The 13,879-nt window shown below is 40.2% G+C and overlaps 1 protein-coding gene across 6 annotated transcripts in view; it reads right to left on the bottom strand.

Moving 5' to 3' along the window:
• Nucleotides 1-13,879, bottom strand: part of LOC127452092 (myocardin-related transcription factor B-like) — a 59,539-nt gene that overhangs the window by 7,347 nt on the left and 38,313 nt on the right. For all 6 annotated transcript variants that reach the window (XM_051717272.1, XM_051717275.1, XM_051717273.1 and 3 more), the window contains 13 exons: nt 13,503-13,568; nt 10,551-10,606; nt 10,262-10,337; nt 9,976-10,137; nt 8,895-9,073; nt 8,458-8,595; nt 6,819-7,066; nt 5,543-5,702; nt 3,376-4,107; nt 3,149-3,280; nt 2,033-2,176; nt 368-502; nt 72-132 (listed from right to left, as the gene is read on the bottom strand). In XM_051717272.1, coding sequence (XP_051573232.1) covers nt 72-132; nt 368-502; nt 2,033-2,176; nt 3,149-3,280; nt 3,376-4,107; nt 5,543-5,702; nt 6,819-7,066; nt 8,458-8,595; nt 8,895-9,073; nt 9,976-10,137; nt 10,262-10,337; nt 10,551-10,606; nt 13,503-13,568 — 2,289 coding nt within the window. The remainder of the gene's footprint in view (nt 1-71; nt 133-367; nt 503-2,032; nt 2,177-3,148; nt 3,281-3,375; nt 4,108-5,542; nt 5,703-6,818; nt 7,067-8,457; nt 8,596-8,894; nt 9,074-9,975; nt 10,138-10,261; nt 10,338-10,550; nt 10,607-13,502; nt 13,569-13,879) is intronic.

Below are 13,879 nucleotides of genomic sequence, written 5' to 3'. Positions count from 1 at the left end.
ATTGCAGCTGAAAACAAAGACATGTTCTATGGAAAAAGAGAACTCAATATAGCTTCGTTTACTGTCCTCACCTCCACTCTCGATTAAAACGTCAAACAAATCATCCATGTGCTGACTGGTAGTAGTGGGTACCTTTATGGAGGAATATAAAGTGTTCAAAAGGGATAGTTCACCCAAAAATGAAAATTCTGTATTAATTTACTCACACTTATGTCCTTTTTATCTTCAATGAAAAGGAAATCATACACATTTTGAACAACATGGAGTAAATGATGACAGTCCATGGTGAAGTATGCAAATCTGACAAGTAAATTAGCTAGGCTTTGCTGTGTCACTTTATGGTAAAATATTTGCATGTTTATATTACCTGCATTGTGGCTTGCAGGCTGCGGGTCTGTTTAACGGCTTCCTCATAGCGGGGTGGGTCTTTACCCTTTGGGCTGTGGTGATTGGGGAACGTGGATGGCTGGGGAATATAGTTGTGCTGACAGGGCGAGGGGGGCTGATCAAAACATATACATTAATGAGCAAATAATGTAATATATAAAGATATAATGGAGCCCTAGAAAACAAAGCTAGAGAATATGAGTAGATTTAGGCTTTACACTAAGCAAGTATGCAAATGTGAATGCTTGGACAATGCATTGCAAGTGTGTGGTAATGTTTCTACAGTACATTACGTTGGCGGTAACGAACCTCAGTACTCAAGGGGGTGAGTTACCTTCAGTCAACTGAGGTAAACTTGTATTGCCTTTGAAATTTCCAATAGGCTTTTAGAATAGGGATTTTTCGATTTAAGAGTAAAATAAGGACTGTGGTGAACAATATTTGAAGAGACTTTAACATTTGGTTTTACAACATTTCCAGAGTCATACTGGGGCGTATTTTCCAAAAGCATCATTAGCCAACTATAGGTCGCAAGCAGGAACTAAAACCAAAATGTTTTTCATTTCAGTTTGTTCTGAGCAAAAACTGAATTTCTGCAGCCTCATTTCCAAATGGTTACCAGTTAGAACAAAATAAAAGAACAGTTAATAACGTTCATTTTAAAATTACAGTACTTTGCGCTAAGGGGTGGGTGAAATACCAATTGCAGCGTTGCCAGATCTCACAAGAGAAGCAAGCAAACTGGTCTGGAAAAACAAGCTCAAAATAAGCCACTTGCCTCAAAATAAACAAAAACTTTGAGATTTATCACAACAGAAATCATAAAAGCATACAGTTAATTAACAGTTCAGTAACATTTTAAAAAATCTGCCTTTGAGTCAAAACCTGGCTACATCAAATCTGTATTAATGCATCATATCTAACAACAATTTTAGATACAAGACTAACAAGACTTTTTAAACTTAAAACAACTGAGAAAAGTACTTTTTACATTTAATTATGTTTTCCTTGTATCTGAATTAGCCATGCATGTATATGTTGTAATTATACATAGTTGTTAAAAAGGTCCTCATTCACAGAATATGACATCTACAACGGACAATTAGAGAAAAAAATGTGTAATGCAGCAGATTCCTTCAGGTTCAAAGCACGTTTCATTTTTTCGGGCAACATGAAGTGGTGTAGCTCCAAAAATATACTGATAAACCCTTTGGCCTTTAGTTTCATTAAAAAATTACTGGAACAACATTAACCGGTTATAACCGGCTTCTAGCATGTAAAAATAAAGTTTTCACTCCAGAACAATTGAAAATCACTTTGTTCCTGTTTTCAGTTACATTCTGCTAAAAAATTAGTTCGTTTTCGGTTTTTGTTTCCGTTCCTTGAACCATTTTTAGTCCCTGTTCGCAAGTTCCATTGTAACCAACATAGTTCAACGATTTGGTGTTTCCCGAAACCGCAAACAGCATTGCAAAGTTATGTGGTTGGAACTACAGCTCTCCACCTGTGCTGCATTATTAATTGTGTTCTGATATAATATGCAATGCAACAATGTGTGAAATTGAGCTTGTGTTACTAAAATTTTTTGTGTTAGTGTATTTGCGTAAAGTATGTTTTGGGCCTTACAGGACAGAGTTTTGCTTACTTTGTTAATGGGTCCATTTGGGGTGTGTCTGGGTGAGACTCTGGGCGAGTTATTGAGGAAGCACTGGGGCATCTCGGCCATAGGGTGATTCTGGTTCTGCCTGTACTCAAACCCAGGAGAGGAACTTCCACACAAGGGCAACGGCTGTACACACATGCAGCAGGAGGCAGTATTAGGCCACTACATAATGTTTTAAAAATGTGTGTGTGTTTTTGTATGCGTGTAAACAGCAGTCTCTTGTTCTTGGCCCAGGTTTCTTTTGTTATTGATGAGTGCTCTTTCTGTTTTTCTCTCTACCTCTCTACTTTTGTCACATATTTATTCAGGTCTGCTTTTGATGTTGTTGAGAGGGTAATGTATCACCTGAACTCAACTGCTATTGCCTTGGCAACATCAAAGATAAGTACAGAACACATATCAGGCCTTAGAGAGGATTTCCATTTCAACCTATGTGCCAAATCAGAGAGAAATGCATCTAGGCCTTGTCATCACAATAGTAAGCTGAATTAAATTTATGAAGTGCGAGTGGGAACACTGAGAGCGAGAGGAAAGGTTATGATAAGATCTATAAGCACCCTAAAATATACATGCATAAAACACAGTTCAAATGTTTATTTTTTTCAAATTCTTGTTGTATTGCAATAAAACAATGTATTTTATTGTTTGTGATTTGTGGTATCTCTATAAGAATTAGGCATAATGCATATCCTAGTTACCTGGTATCGTACGTATACTGTACACAACCAAATGCAAGTAACTAAGTTGAGTTTTTAACTGCGTTTCAAATTTCAGTTTCTTTTTAGAACTAGAACTTAAACTAGATATTTACATTTCCTGAAGAAGATGGGATGGGTGCTTTTCCATGCAAACCCCGATGTCATGATATGTGAGTGGTGTTACCAAATTGTTGTGCAGTTGCTAGGGTGTTTGGGGGGTTGCTATGGCATTCCTAGGTGGTAACCTACTGACCTAAGTCAGAAGAACCCATTCCCAAGCCTCTATGGTATTCTAGTGCCTAGATATGGCTTGAGAGCCTGCTTTAATGTAAGACTTATGTAAAACAGGACATTCAACCATTAAGTTTTGACCAGTGTTACAAAGGAAAATTTTGCTCACTTGATTTGCAGATTGCGTCTGGTTTGAGTGTTGTTGTAACATTGTATTGTCGGACGTCTGTGTTTGCAGCAGTGCCGTTTGTATGAGGTTTTGAGCCAGCCTGGGCACTGTTCCTTGGAGAATATTATGCGCCTGCAAAGTATACAGACAAATTCCAAATAAGACAAAATAATACTGCATAATTTCCTTCAGGAGACACTGTAAACAAAGTAGACATATCAAGAGACCTGTGTGGTGATGGGGTTGCTGGGCAGGCTGATGTTGGCGGGCAGTGAGATGGGCAGCAGGATCTGTGTGGCAGAGTGAGTGTTGATCAGGGCCTGTGTCTGGGGGACATGCTGGGTGTTTATATAGAATTGCTGGACTTGGGTGTGGTGCATCTGGGCATGTGGCTCTTCCCGTTTCACACCTGTAGTTTGTGGCAGGGGACTGTTCTCAGAGCTGCAGCTGGGGGCAGCACTGTTCTCCTCTTTGATCTGGATCAGTGATATGGGTTCTGGCTGCTGCCCTCCACCCTGCTGGCTCCTCTTTTCCACCTCCAACTGCATCTTCAGCTCCTCCACCAGTCGCTGCTCCTGTTCCAGCTTACGCATCAACTCCTCAATCTGACGCTCCTTCTCATGGAGGCGTTGGTCTTTCTCAGACACCTTGGTCTCCATTACCATGTTTTCAGGTGTGGGTCTGATGGGTGAGGTGATGGTGGGTGGGCGGGCTGGAGATTTGGTGGGACTGTTCCTGCTTTCCTCCATACTGACACTAGAGACCTCCAACTGCTCTGGTGACAAGGGAGGTGTTGTGCTCATGCTGTCTGGTTGCAGAGAATATTTGGAGATGTTGGTGTCCATGGCTGAAGCAGGTTGAAGACTCTCCTGGTTGGCTCTAAGCCTTTCTATGAGGTCTGTTTTTGTGCCTGACACAGGAAGTCCACGCAGCTTCAACTCCATCTTGAGTTCAGCCACCTAGAGGGCAAAAGAACAGTTCTACTTAAGCAACTTACTGTGTACAAGCTGGATATGAAGGTGAATCTCGCGAAACCTGTCAAGAAAAGTCAAGGTCACATTTCACACCAAAACCAAAAGAAAAATATAAGATATCGTATTTGGCATAAAGACAATATAGTCTAAGGGGCCATTCACACCGAACGTGTTTTTGAGCCAGTCCATCATGTTTTTTCACTTGTTTTCCTATGTAAACATGCTTTAGACCAGGGGTTCTCACACTTCTATGGCATGAGATCTACTTCTTCATAATGCTATAGTAAGATCTACCATGCACAATTTAAATACACATTGTTATGATGACACCAAAATAATACTAACCAATATTATTTGTTAATAAGGTAAACACTGTTTCAAGTTGTCAAGTAATTTATTCAAAACCAGTGGCATAACTACATGCAGTGCAGGGTGAGCAGCCGCACTGGGGCTGATACATGCGGCACGGTCAGGAAGCTACTTTCTCCACAGCACGTAATTTCCTTGCGATAATTGTGTAAATAACAAACACGGCATCTGAGGAAAAATGTGCTACTTTTGTTCTCTATATTTGTTCCAATTGTTTCACAGTTTCTGCTGTGTTTGTTTCCTTAACTTTTAACTGCGCCTGCCGCTGCACTGTGCTGCAATAGTGGGGTTTCCCTCTTACATCATACTCCGTGATTCCCCCGGCACACTTGAGCGCAAACGCAGATCCGAGGGACAATAATCAATATTTTAAATTGGTGTGTTTTAGTTGATTGTGTGTTTTCATGTGTGTATTTACCCTTTTCACACTGCAGCCCCCAGGAATGTTGAATGTGTGCCATTTGACTTGTTGATATGATGCAGCAATACAATCTGTGACGTTACTTCAGTTCTATGGTCTTTTCCACACACATGCACACTCTTCAAAAATGTTTAAGAACACCGCAATTGCATTTACATGATCACATAAGCAGTGTTCTCCGGGAGAGAACACTGCATAATGTGATCATGTACACCTAGGTGTGTTAAACAAGTTTCCCTTAATCGTTTAAGCAGTGTAAGGAAAACGCAGCTTTTTGCAAAAACCCTGGAATAAACCGTTTTCTTAAGTGCATGTAAATGGGGACAATGTCACAATGTATACAATTTTAAGTGTCCTAATATATACTATAATATATAATAATAATAATATACTTTGTCTATGCAAAATAAAATGATTATTTTGATTATTGGGGTAAAATGTGACCTGGACACCTTTTGACACCTTGTGAGATTTACACTTGGACAGGTATTACACCAGTGGTTCTCAAACCGGTCCTGGAGGCCCCCCAGCACTGCACATTTTGCATGTCGCCCTTTTCTGACACACCCAATTTAAGGAGTCTCCTTAAGAGGCCTCCAAGACAGGTTTGAGAACCACTGTATTACACACCTTCATTTCATCCAGGCTGGCGGGCAGAGGCCCCGGTTTACGACTGGTCAAGGTGTTGTTGGGATGTGAAGGTGCTGCGCTCGGTAGAGACACCACAACTGAAGTCGGGCTGTTGCTCAGGGTGACATTAGGGCAGCTGTTCTGACTCTCAGCCACAGACCTGCAAAGGGGTATGCAGGATTTTAAATGCAATGAGAACTTCCCGTTCCCTCATCATTCACAATCAACAGCCTTTTCAAACAATAGAAGCAGAGGTATATCTTGTGGCAACAGAAGCCAAAATGGAAAATAATGTGAGGAACTGCCATACTATGACTTGGGTAATAGCAGGTCTGTTAGACAAGATTAATAGGTGAAACCATGTTTCTGAAAGGCTATCATTCTTAGTACACAATGCCTGCATTCCTTTTTGAGTTGTATAGCTATCTTGAAAAGCAATCAGGCTGATACTACTCTAAATGTCAGTAGACTCTGAAATATCCAAATCATACGCAATTATTTAGGTCAGTTGAATCGTTGAATGACCAGCATTTCTATCAGAAACAACTCGGGATTGGAATTAATATGAATGTAGAGATATTTAGATCATTAAGTAGGCCACATCCAATGGTTCAGCACTCAGATACTTGCTCGAACCGTCAGATCCTGCCAGAAGATGATAACAGCAGGGGAGTGAAGCTTACCCTTACACAGGACGGGACCTAAACTGGTGGTGATGGTGTGGAGCAGGTTGAAAACAATGGAGGCATACAAGCGATGAAAGACAGCTGTGCAGAGCTTATAAAGAGGAGGCTGTATTGTGATTGAATGAGATGCCCGAATTGAATGAATGCTTGAGAATCCTGAGGCTTCCTGCTAGAACTACACTTACGCTTCCATTTCTGTTGTTTTGGGTGCTGGTATTTTTACCTGGACTTTTAAATATCTTAATGAGCAAGATCATGCTGTTGAACAGCTTTTTTGTTGGTGAAAACTTAATTATGCTGGTCCACTGGCTAGAGCAGAACCAAACCAGCACAAACCAGCCTGAAATTAATGTTGGTCTGAGCTGGTCTTTTCAGCAGGGGATTCTGAAGTAGTTCAAGAACTAAACTAATATTCAGCACTTACTATACCAACCAGCACTAACCTGCTTAAACCAGCCTGAACCAGCATGGAAATGTATGCTGGTCTAATTTCAAAATGTTCAGCAAGGGATTGTGAGCTACATGAGGAACCAAACTAATAAGGCTGGATTTGTTTTGCATGCTAACTTTATTGGAAACGTGACACATACTTGAGGGGCGCAGGTAGTATTGCCTGGTAATTGTAGTGCTGTTGCTGTTGGCTGAGGATCTGGAGCTGCAGAAACTGCTGCTGTTGTTGAAGCAGCCGGGCATATGAAGAGTCCATTGGGGCTTCATTGGTTTCCTGCTTCTGGTCGGGCGGGATGTACTGGTGATACTTGAGCTTCTTGACCCGTGGTTTGGGTTCTTTACTCTTCCTACTGCGGCTCTTGTCACTGGGCTGTTTGGGCTGGCTATGCTGCATGGAAAGAGGGGAACAGGGACAAGAATTGAGCTAGTGAAGATTATTAAAGGCGTCACCTGAAATCTCACAGCAAACTTACCAATCAAAGCTATCTTGTTGGTGCCAACGCCTTGTTAGCACCAGTCTGTTTGCTTTGTAATTTCAGATAACTCCCAAAATCTTCCACACTAGCACAGTTCTCTTGTTAATAGAGGTGTCAGCACTCTTACAAAACCATGAGGTGAGAGATTTGTGGGTCAAACTGCAAGTAACTGCTGTGAATAGGTGGGACATGCACGAACATCTACCAAATGACAGGAAGAGGAAACAGGATGCATGGAGGGAACATGACCTTTATTGTTTCAAATGATTGAGTCACAGGATACAGGATTAAAAATGGTTTGTCTTCTGTTGAAGGCAGTTGAAAGCCATCAGGATGTAATAACCCCATTTCAAGCCAGTTTATGTGCGCACAGACTCAAAATGTTTGTGCTCCCTTGCACAAGATCGACTGGGAGACAGGGTCAGCAGTGACCCTCTGTCATGAAGTAAATATCTGGAGAATGCTTTGAAGGTATGTATTATGATAAATGCACAAGTTATTGCCGGACTCTTGTTTGTTTGTCCCCAGTTTCAGTTTGTTCTTCTCCGCATTATGAGTGTGAATATTTAATTTGACCTTTAATTGAAGACATAAGTCAGCTGGTAGTTCTATCTCTACATCTGCTGCTCTTTTAAAGCTTTTAGCCAAATATACCCTGACATGTTCCTCTAAACAGGCTGTTTACAATGACAAACTACAGCTTTAGGTATCTCCTATCTTTTCACTCTTGCACATAAGCAGTACTATAGACCGAGTGGATCGAGTGCAAAAGGCTTAAGAGACTAGATCATGTTTTGGCTTACTGAATGAATGCCCATGTTAGCATGTTTTATAAAGGTAAAGTAAATCCTTTGACATCAAGTCTACTGAAAAGACCAGCATACCAGCATGGTCACCAGCATATCTTATGTTCTGGATGCTGGTTCTCAGCATGGTATACAAGTATGCTGGAGTTCCCACCAGGCATCTTAACTAGCTAAACCAGGAATACTTCCTTGGTCAAACAGCTTGACCAGAACAATTTTTCTGTTCAGCCAGCCTCAACAGCTAAGATTATGTATGGTTCACCAGCTAGATCAGCAAAAACCAGTATAAACTAGCATGGAAATTCCCATTGGTCTGAGCTTTCTGTGAACCATTACAACCACTCTTTCTGTTTCTCAGTCTGTGTGCCATAGTTTATCATCTAGTTTGAGCTGCTATTGAGAATTCAGCTAGTAATGCAGTGAGTCACTGGCCATTATCTATAAAGAGTAAACACGGGCAGGAAATTACATCAGTGTGGTTGGGACATATGGTTTACCTTCACAAGGGTGGGTCCTGGTTTAGTGGGAGTAGCAGCGGTCACTGGCTGAATGGCAGTCATTACTCGACTGTTTGCTTGATCTCCTACTGATGTTCCACTCAGGAAATCTGTGCACTGGGTTGTAGGTGGACAAAACTGTGATAAAATGAGATGAAATACCATGAGGCCATCAGGATAGGAAGAGAAACATCAATCTAACCAGCAGCACAAGGCTAATGTCTGGATAGCTGCCAGAGGAAAAGTAGACGCTAACTACTTAGCACTTCTGGAAAGCTGTTTCATTGATACATTGCTTCATATGCTTTAATGAAAGCATTCTCTATATCAAGCCTTTTTATCAACAGCTAACTGTAAAAAGTAGCACACCAATGTTTCATGTACCATTATCGGTCACTATACTGGATGTAAATGGAATGGCTTGTCGAGAGGCTGACCTGTAGGTTGGAGCCAGTCGGAGGCGATACAGAGGAAGCATCAGGGAGTCTGGCCTCTATAGGGGACGATGCAGAGCCCTGAGACTCCTGACTAGCCGGTTGCTCTGGAGACAGAGCATCACTACTGTCCTCTTCAAAGTTATAAATATCCAGTGTCCTCGGGTAGTTCACTTCTCCAACTACAGTATACAGAGAAACAAAGCAGAACAAAACCAAAATATATATAAAAAAAAAAAAACAATAAAACAAAACCAGGCAAAGCAGGGCAAGGCAAGGCAAAAAAACAAAACAAACAAAAAAAAAATAGCAGGGCAAGGCATGGCAAAACAAAACGAGGCAAAAAAAAAAAAAAAAAAAAAAAGACAAACAAAACACAATCAAATATGAAGATAGTGATGTAATTTCTCCCTAGTTGCAGTAAATCTGAGGCCTGTTGCACATAGCTGGCTTCAGTGGCTACCCATGTAAGCTCTGTTTTGTTTTTTTTGTCTCAAGGCAGCAGGCCAGTTTTTACTGGTGTTCAACGCCATAGCAACTTAAGCTACATGGCTTGATACAAGTTTTATTCTGGGTAACAGATTGCAAACTGATGCTGAACTAATCAACTGTGAGTAAAGTGACATCTCTGATGCAATAAAAGTCACTCCCCCTGTATCTCTCGCTCCAAATGAAAGCGCGCTTCATGTGGAAATGTATATAATTAATTTATTTAGATTTATATATTAAGATTTAATATATTAAACCTATATATTAAGATATTATAATATGGTTTATTTGAAAGATCCGGGAACCTTGTATGTTTTGAGCAGCAGATTAAAAATGTATAAATATTTCTTTTCATTTCTTTACATTCTGTACTTTTATGCAGTGCGTGATGCTGAGAACCACAGAAAAATATATTGTTTGCAGAAGCGTTCGTAAGGTGATTCTCACACTTTAAAGACACGTTTGTTGTGTGACGAGTCTTTCCACCTAAACAAATAACCTGAAACTTACTCTGAAACTCTGAGTTCATTCAACTAGCTATGTGCAACATGCCTCTAATGATTAAGCACATAAATTATTCACTGTCTTTATTTACCAATGATGGCCTCTTTGACACTTGAATCAACAGGAAGTATGTTCTTCTCCACCAGTTCCAGTGGTCCAGGCCTCTGTGCAATCTTCTCATTGAGATCATCAGCTAGACGGGCCCTCTTCAGTTTCATCTGAGTGGCTTGCAAAGAAGGCTCCGCCAGGGTTTCTGAAATATACAAACAATTTCAAAACACATTATAGCCACATATCACACCTTAGTCACTAATTTCTAATGAACAAAAGTGCTCTGACTATGCTAAATCACAGCACCTGATTGGTGAGTTGCTTACCTTGCAGGATGTGCATTCGGACGAGTTCAGCGCGTTCAGGTCTGCTCCGAATTTTATGTTTCAAGAAATTCTCAGTCTGTAAAAAAATAATATGATGGCAGAACTTGAGTAAACAAGTCTCGGCATGTAATTATTGTACCTGCACATTCAATTATGCAACAATGCATCAAACTGATTAGTGATCCTTTCATAATTTTACGATGCAAAACTTGCATAGGAACATTAAATAATTATCATTGGTCAGTTCAGTAATGAAGAATGAAAGAAGAAAAATATTTCTGAGTCTTACCCTTGCCCTCTCTAGACTTTTGACCTGCTCATGAAAAGCTGCAGGAGTCTTCAATGCTGGAAAGGACAACAAATTAAAAACTTTAATTTTCATTTTTTTTTAATCCCCTTTTCTCCCAATTTTGGAATGCCCAATTCCCACTACTTAGTAGGTCCTCGTGGTGGAGCGGTTACTCACCTCAATCCGGGTGGCGGAGGACAAGTACCAGTTGCCTCCGCATCTGAGACTGTCAATCCGCGCATCTTATCACGTGGCTTGTTGTGCATGACACCGCGGAGACTTCGCATGTGGAGGCTCATGCTACTCTCCGCGATCCACGCACAACTTACCACGCACCCCACTGAGAGCGGGAACCACTAATCACAACCACGAGGAGGTTACCCCATGTGACTCTACCCTCGCTAGCAAGCGCGCCAATTTGGTTGCTTAGGAGACCTGGCTGGAGTCACTCAGCACACCCTGGATTCGAACTCGCGACTCCAGAGGTGGTAGTCAGTGTCAGTACTCGCTGAGCTACCCAGGCCCCCTAAAAACTTTCATTTATACAAGTCAAATGACATGACATCTTTATATAATATTTCATCTTTATCTAATACCTCTTTAGACATATTTTTCCAATACCTCTAAGATCAAGTAAATCGGCTGATATTGTTGATCTGATTCCAACAGCAGCACAGTGAAAACCTCTTTTTTTCTCAAAAACATTTTGCAGTGGCATGTACTGTTCAAAATATCTGCCTAAAGGAAATACTAAGCAGTTGTGCCCTAAAGACCCATCTAAAATGATCTTATCTGATAAAGTTAAACCAGAAAGTCAGCAATTTGACACACTTCAAAGAACCTGTGCTTAAAAGGGTAGTTCACCCAAAAATGAAAATTCATCCTCATATTTTTTCAAACTTGTATGCTTTCTTCTGTGGAACATAAAAAGGCGATGTATGTCAGAATGCCAGCCTCAGTCACTATTCACTTTTATTGCACCTTTGTTCCATACAGTGAAAGTGAATGGTGACTGATGACTAAATGACAACAGAATTGTCATTTTTGGGTGAACTATACCTTTAACAAATAAATACATCACCGAAACAGTACTGCTATGACTATTTCTGTGAGAGTTGAGTTGTCATCAACAGGAAATGAGCGCTCTACTCCTTCATGTCCAGACAAAGTGGCTGTGTTTTGATTAGTCAAGATATATTTTGCTTGCTCCTCTATGATAATTCATATCACTAACCAAACCTTGCCTCTGAAACAGTCATGACAACTAATATAAAATCTTGATATTAATATGATAAAAGTCTTTCCAAACCTGTAAGACTTTAATTCACCACTCACTTACATTTTTTTGAAAAAAGATACAATGAAAGTGAATGGTGACTGAGGATGTCACTCCCTAAAATTATGCCTAACATCCCCTTTTGTGTTCCACAAAGAAATAAAGTAATATGACTTTGGAACGACACAAGGGTGAGAATTTTTTTGGATGAACAATCCCTTTATGAAGCCAATAACTGGTCTTTGTGGGAGAATCCGAGCCATTATGCATTGACTATAAAGCCCGGGAGGTAACCGCAGATCTTGCTGACCAAAAGTGCAAGCTCAGTCGCTGACTCACTCTTGTTACTCTTGGAGCTTGGACCGTGATGTTAGGGGCCCTCTACAGACAGCAGGACAGCTTCCGCTATTTCAGACAGAGATCAGTCACACCATTGTTCTATCTCCACTTTCTTATCAGATCGTATCCTCAACAGACGCTTTCTTTTATTAGAACTGATCTCCTTACCGACACTTATAACTTAGCCCATCCCCCTACTGCCAAAGGACTAATCTACAAAAAAAAAAAAAAAAAAAAAAAGTGCTTGGTGGTAAATGTGCTCCACTTTACTCAGAGAAAGCATTTGTGCAGAGCATAGATGATGGAATTGTGCAAAATCAAGAATGATCCTGTTGAATAAAATGTATACAAGGTTTAAGGAATAGTTCACCCTAAAATGAAAATTCTCTTATTTACTCACCCATGCCATCCCAGAGGTGTATGACTTTCTTTCTTCTGCTGAACACAAACAAAGATTTTTAGAAGAATATCTCAGCTTTGTAGGTCCATACAATGCAAGTGAATGGTGGCCAGAAGGTCCAAAAAGCATATAAAGGCAGCATAAAAGTAATCCATATGACTCCAGTGGTTTAATCAATGTCTTCAGAAGCGATATGATAGGAGTGGGTGAGATACAGATCAATATTTAAGTCCTTTTTTACTATAAATTCTCCTCCCTGCCCAGAAGGTGGTGATAAGCACAAAGAATGAGAGTTGCCAAAAACAAAGGAAGAAAGTGAAAGTGGAGATTTATGGTAAAAAAGAAAAGAAAAAAAAAAAGGACTTAAATATTGATCTGTTTCTCAATTCCACCCATCATATCACTTCTGAAGACAGGAATTTAACCACTGGAATCTTATGGATTACTTTTATGCTGCCTTTGTGTTTTTTGGAGCTTCAAAGTTCTGGCACCATACTTGCATTGTATGGACATAAAAAGCCGAAATATTCTTCTAAAAAAAACTTTGTGTTCAGCTGAAGAAAGAAAATCATACACATCTAGGATGTCATGAGGGTGAGTAAATGATGAGAGAATTTTCATTTTTGGGTGAACTACCCCTTTAAGATAGTTTGCTGGTGCTTAGCTGTGTTCTCAGCCTGACTAAAGCCTACTGACCAGTCTTAACAGGTTGGGAGACCAGTTAAGACAAGCCAAACCAAACATCTTAGGCCAGATCTTAGCTATTTGTTTTAACAGAGTTGTGAGGCTGTGTGTCTATGACTGTGGATTAAGTGTTAAATTAATAAGGGTTAGTTTTAGATTTTAGTAATATGAAAGTCCACTTCGGGTAGGCAAAATTTGTCTAAACATTAACAGACAGTTAAACGTTCTGTTTCCATGAAGTAAGCATACTCACGTGGCATGATGCCCTGGTCTGCGAGCTGCTTGCGTGTGCGCCTCTGCTGTAGTCTGAGCTGAAGCACTGTGGAGGAAGCAAGAAACAGAACTCAGTATAACATGCGAGTTTCACACTTCAAATATTGCCTGAGATAGCACTAGATACAATCAAATATTGTTGCGAGCGCTTCCCACAAAACCATTCATTATCAGATTCTTCATCCAGGGTTCAATGGCCAAGAGCAACCACTTTGTTCTAGCTAAATATCTGTGTTATTCTCAGAAAATAATGATTTTGTGCCTGACAATTTTAGGACATTTTTTATTTCCTACTTCTCATCATTTTATTTTCTTTCTTTCTTAAAACCTCCTATGGTCTTTGGTCATTTTTGACCA

The sequence above is a fragment of the Myxocyprinus asiaticus genome, chromosome 14 (genome assembly GCF_019703515.2).
Source record: "Myxocyprinus asiaticus isolate MX2 ecotype Aquarium Trade chromosome 14, UBuf_Myxa_2, whole genome shotgun sequence".
In the NCBI taxonomy this organism is placed as follows: domain Eukaryota; kingdom Metazoa; phylum Chordata; class Actinopteri; order Cypriniformes; family Catostomidae; genus Myxocyprinus; species Myxocyprinus asiaticus.
Note: the sequence above shows the minus strand (reverse complement) of the source record. Positions and strands in the feature narration are given on the sequence as shown.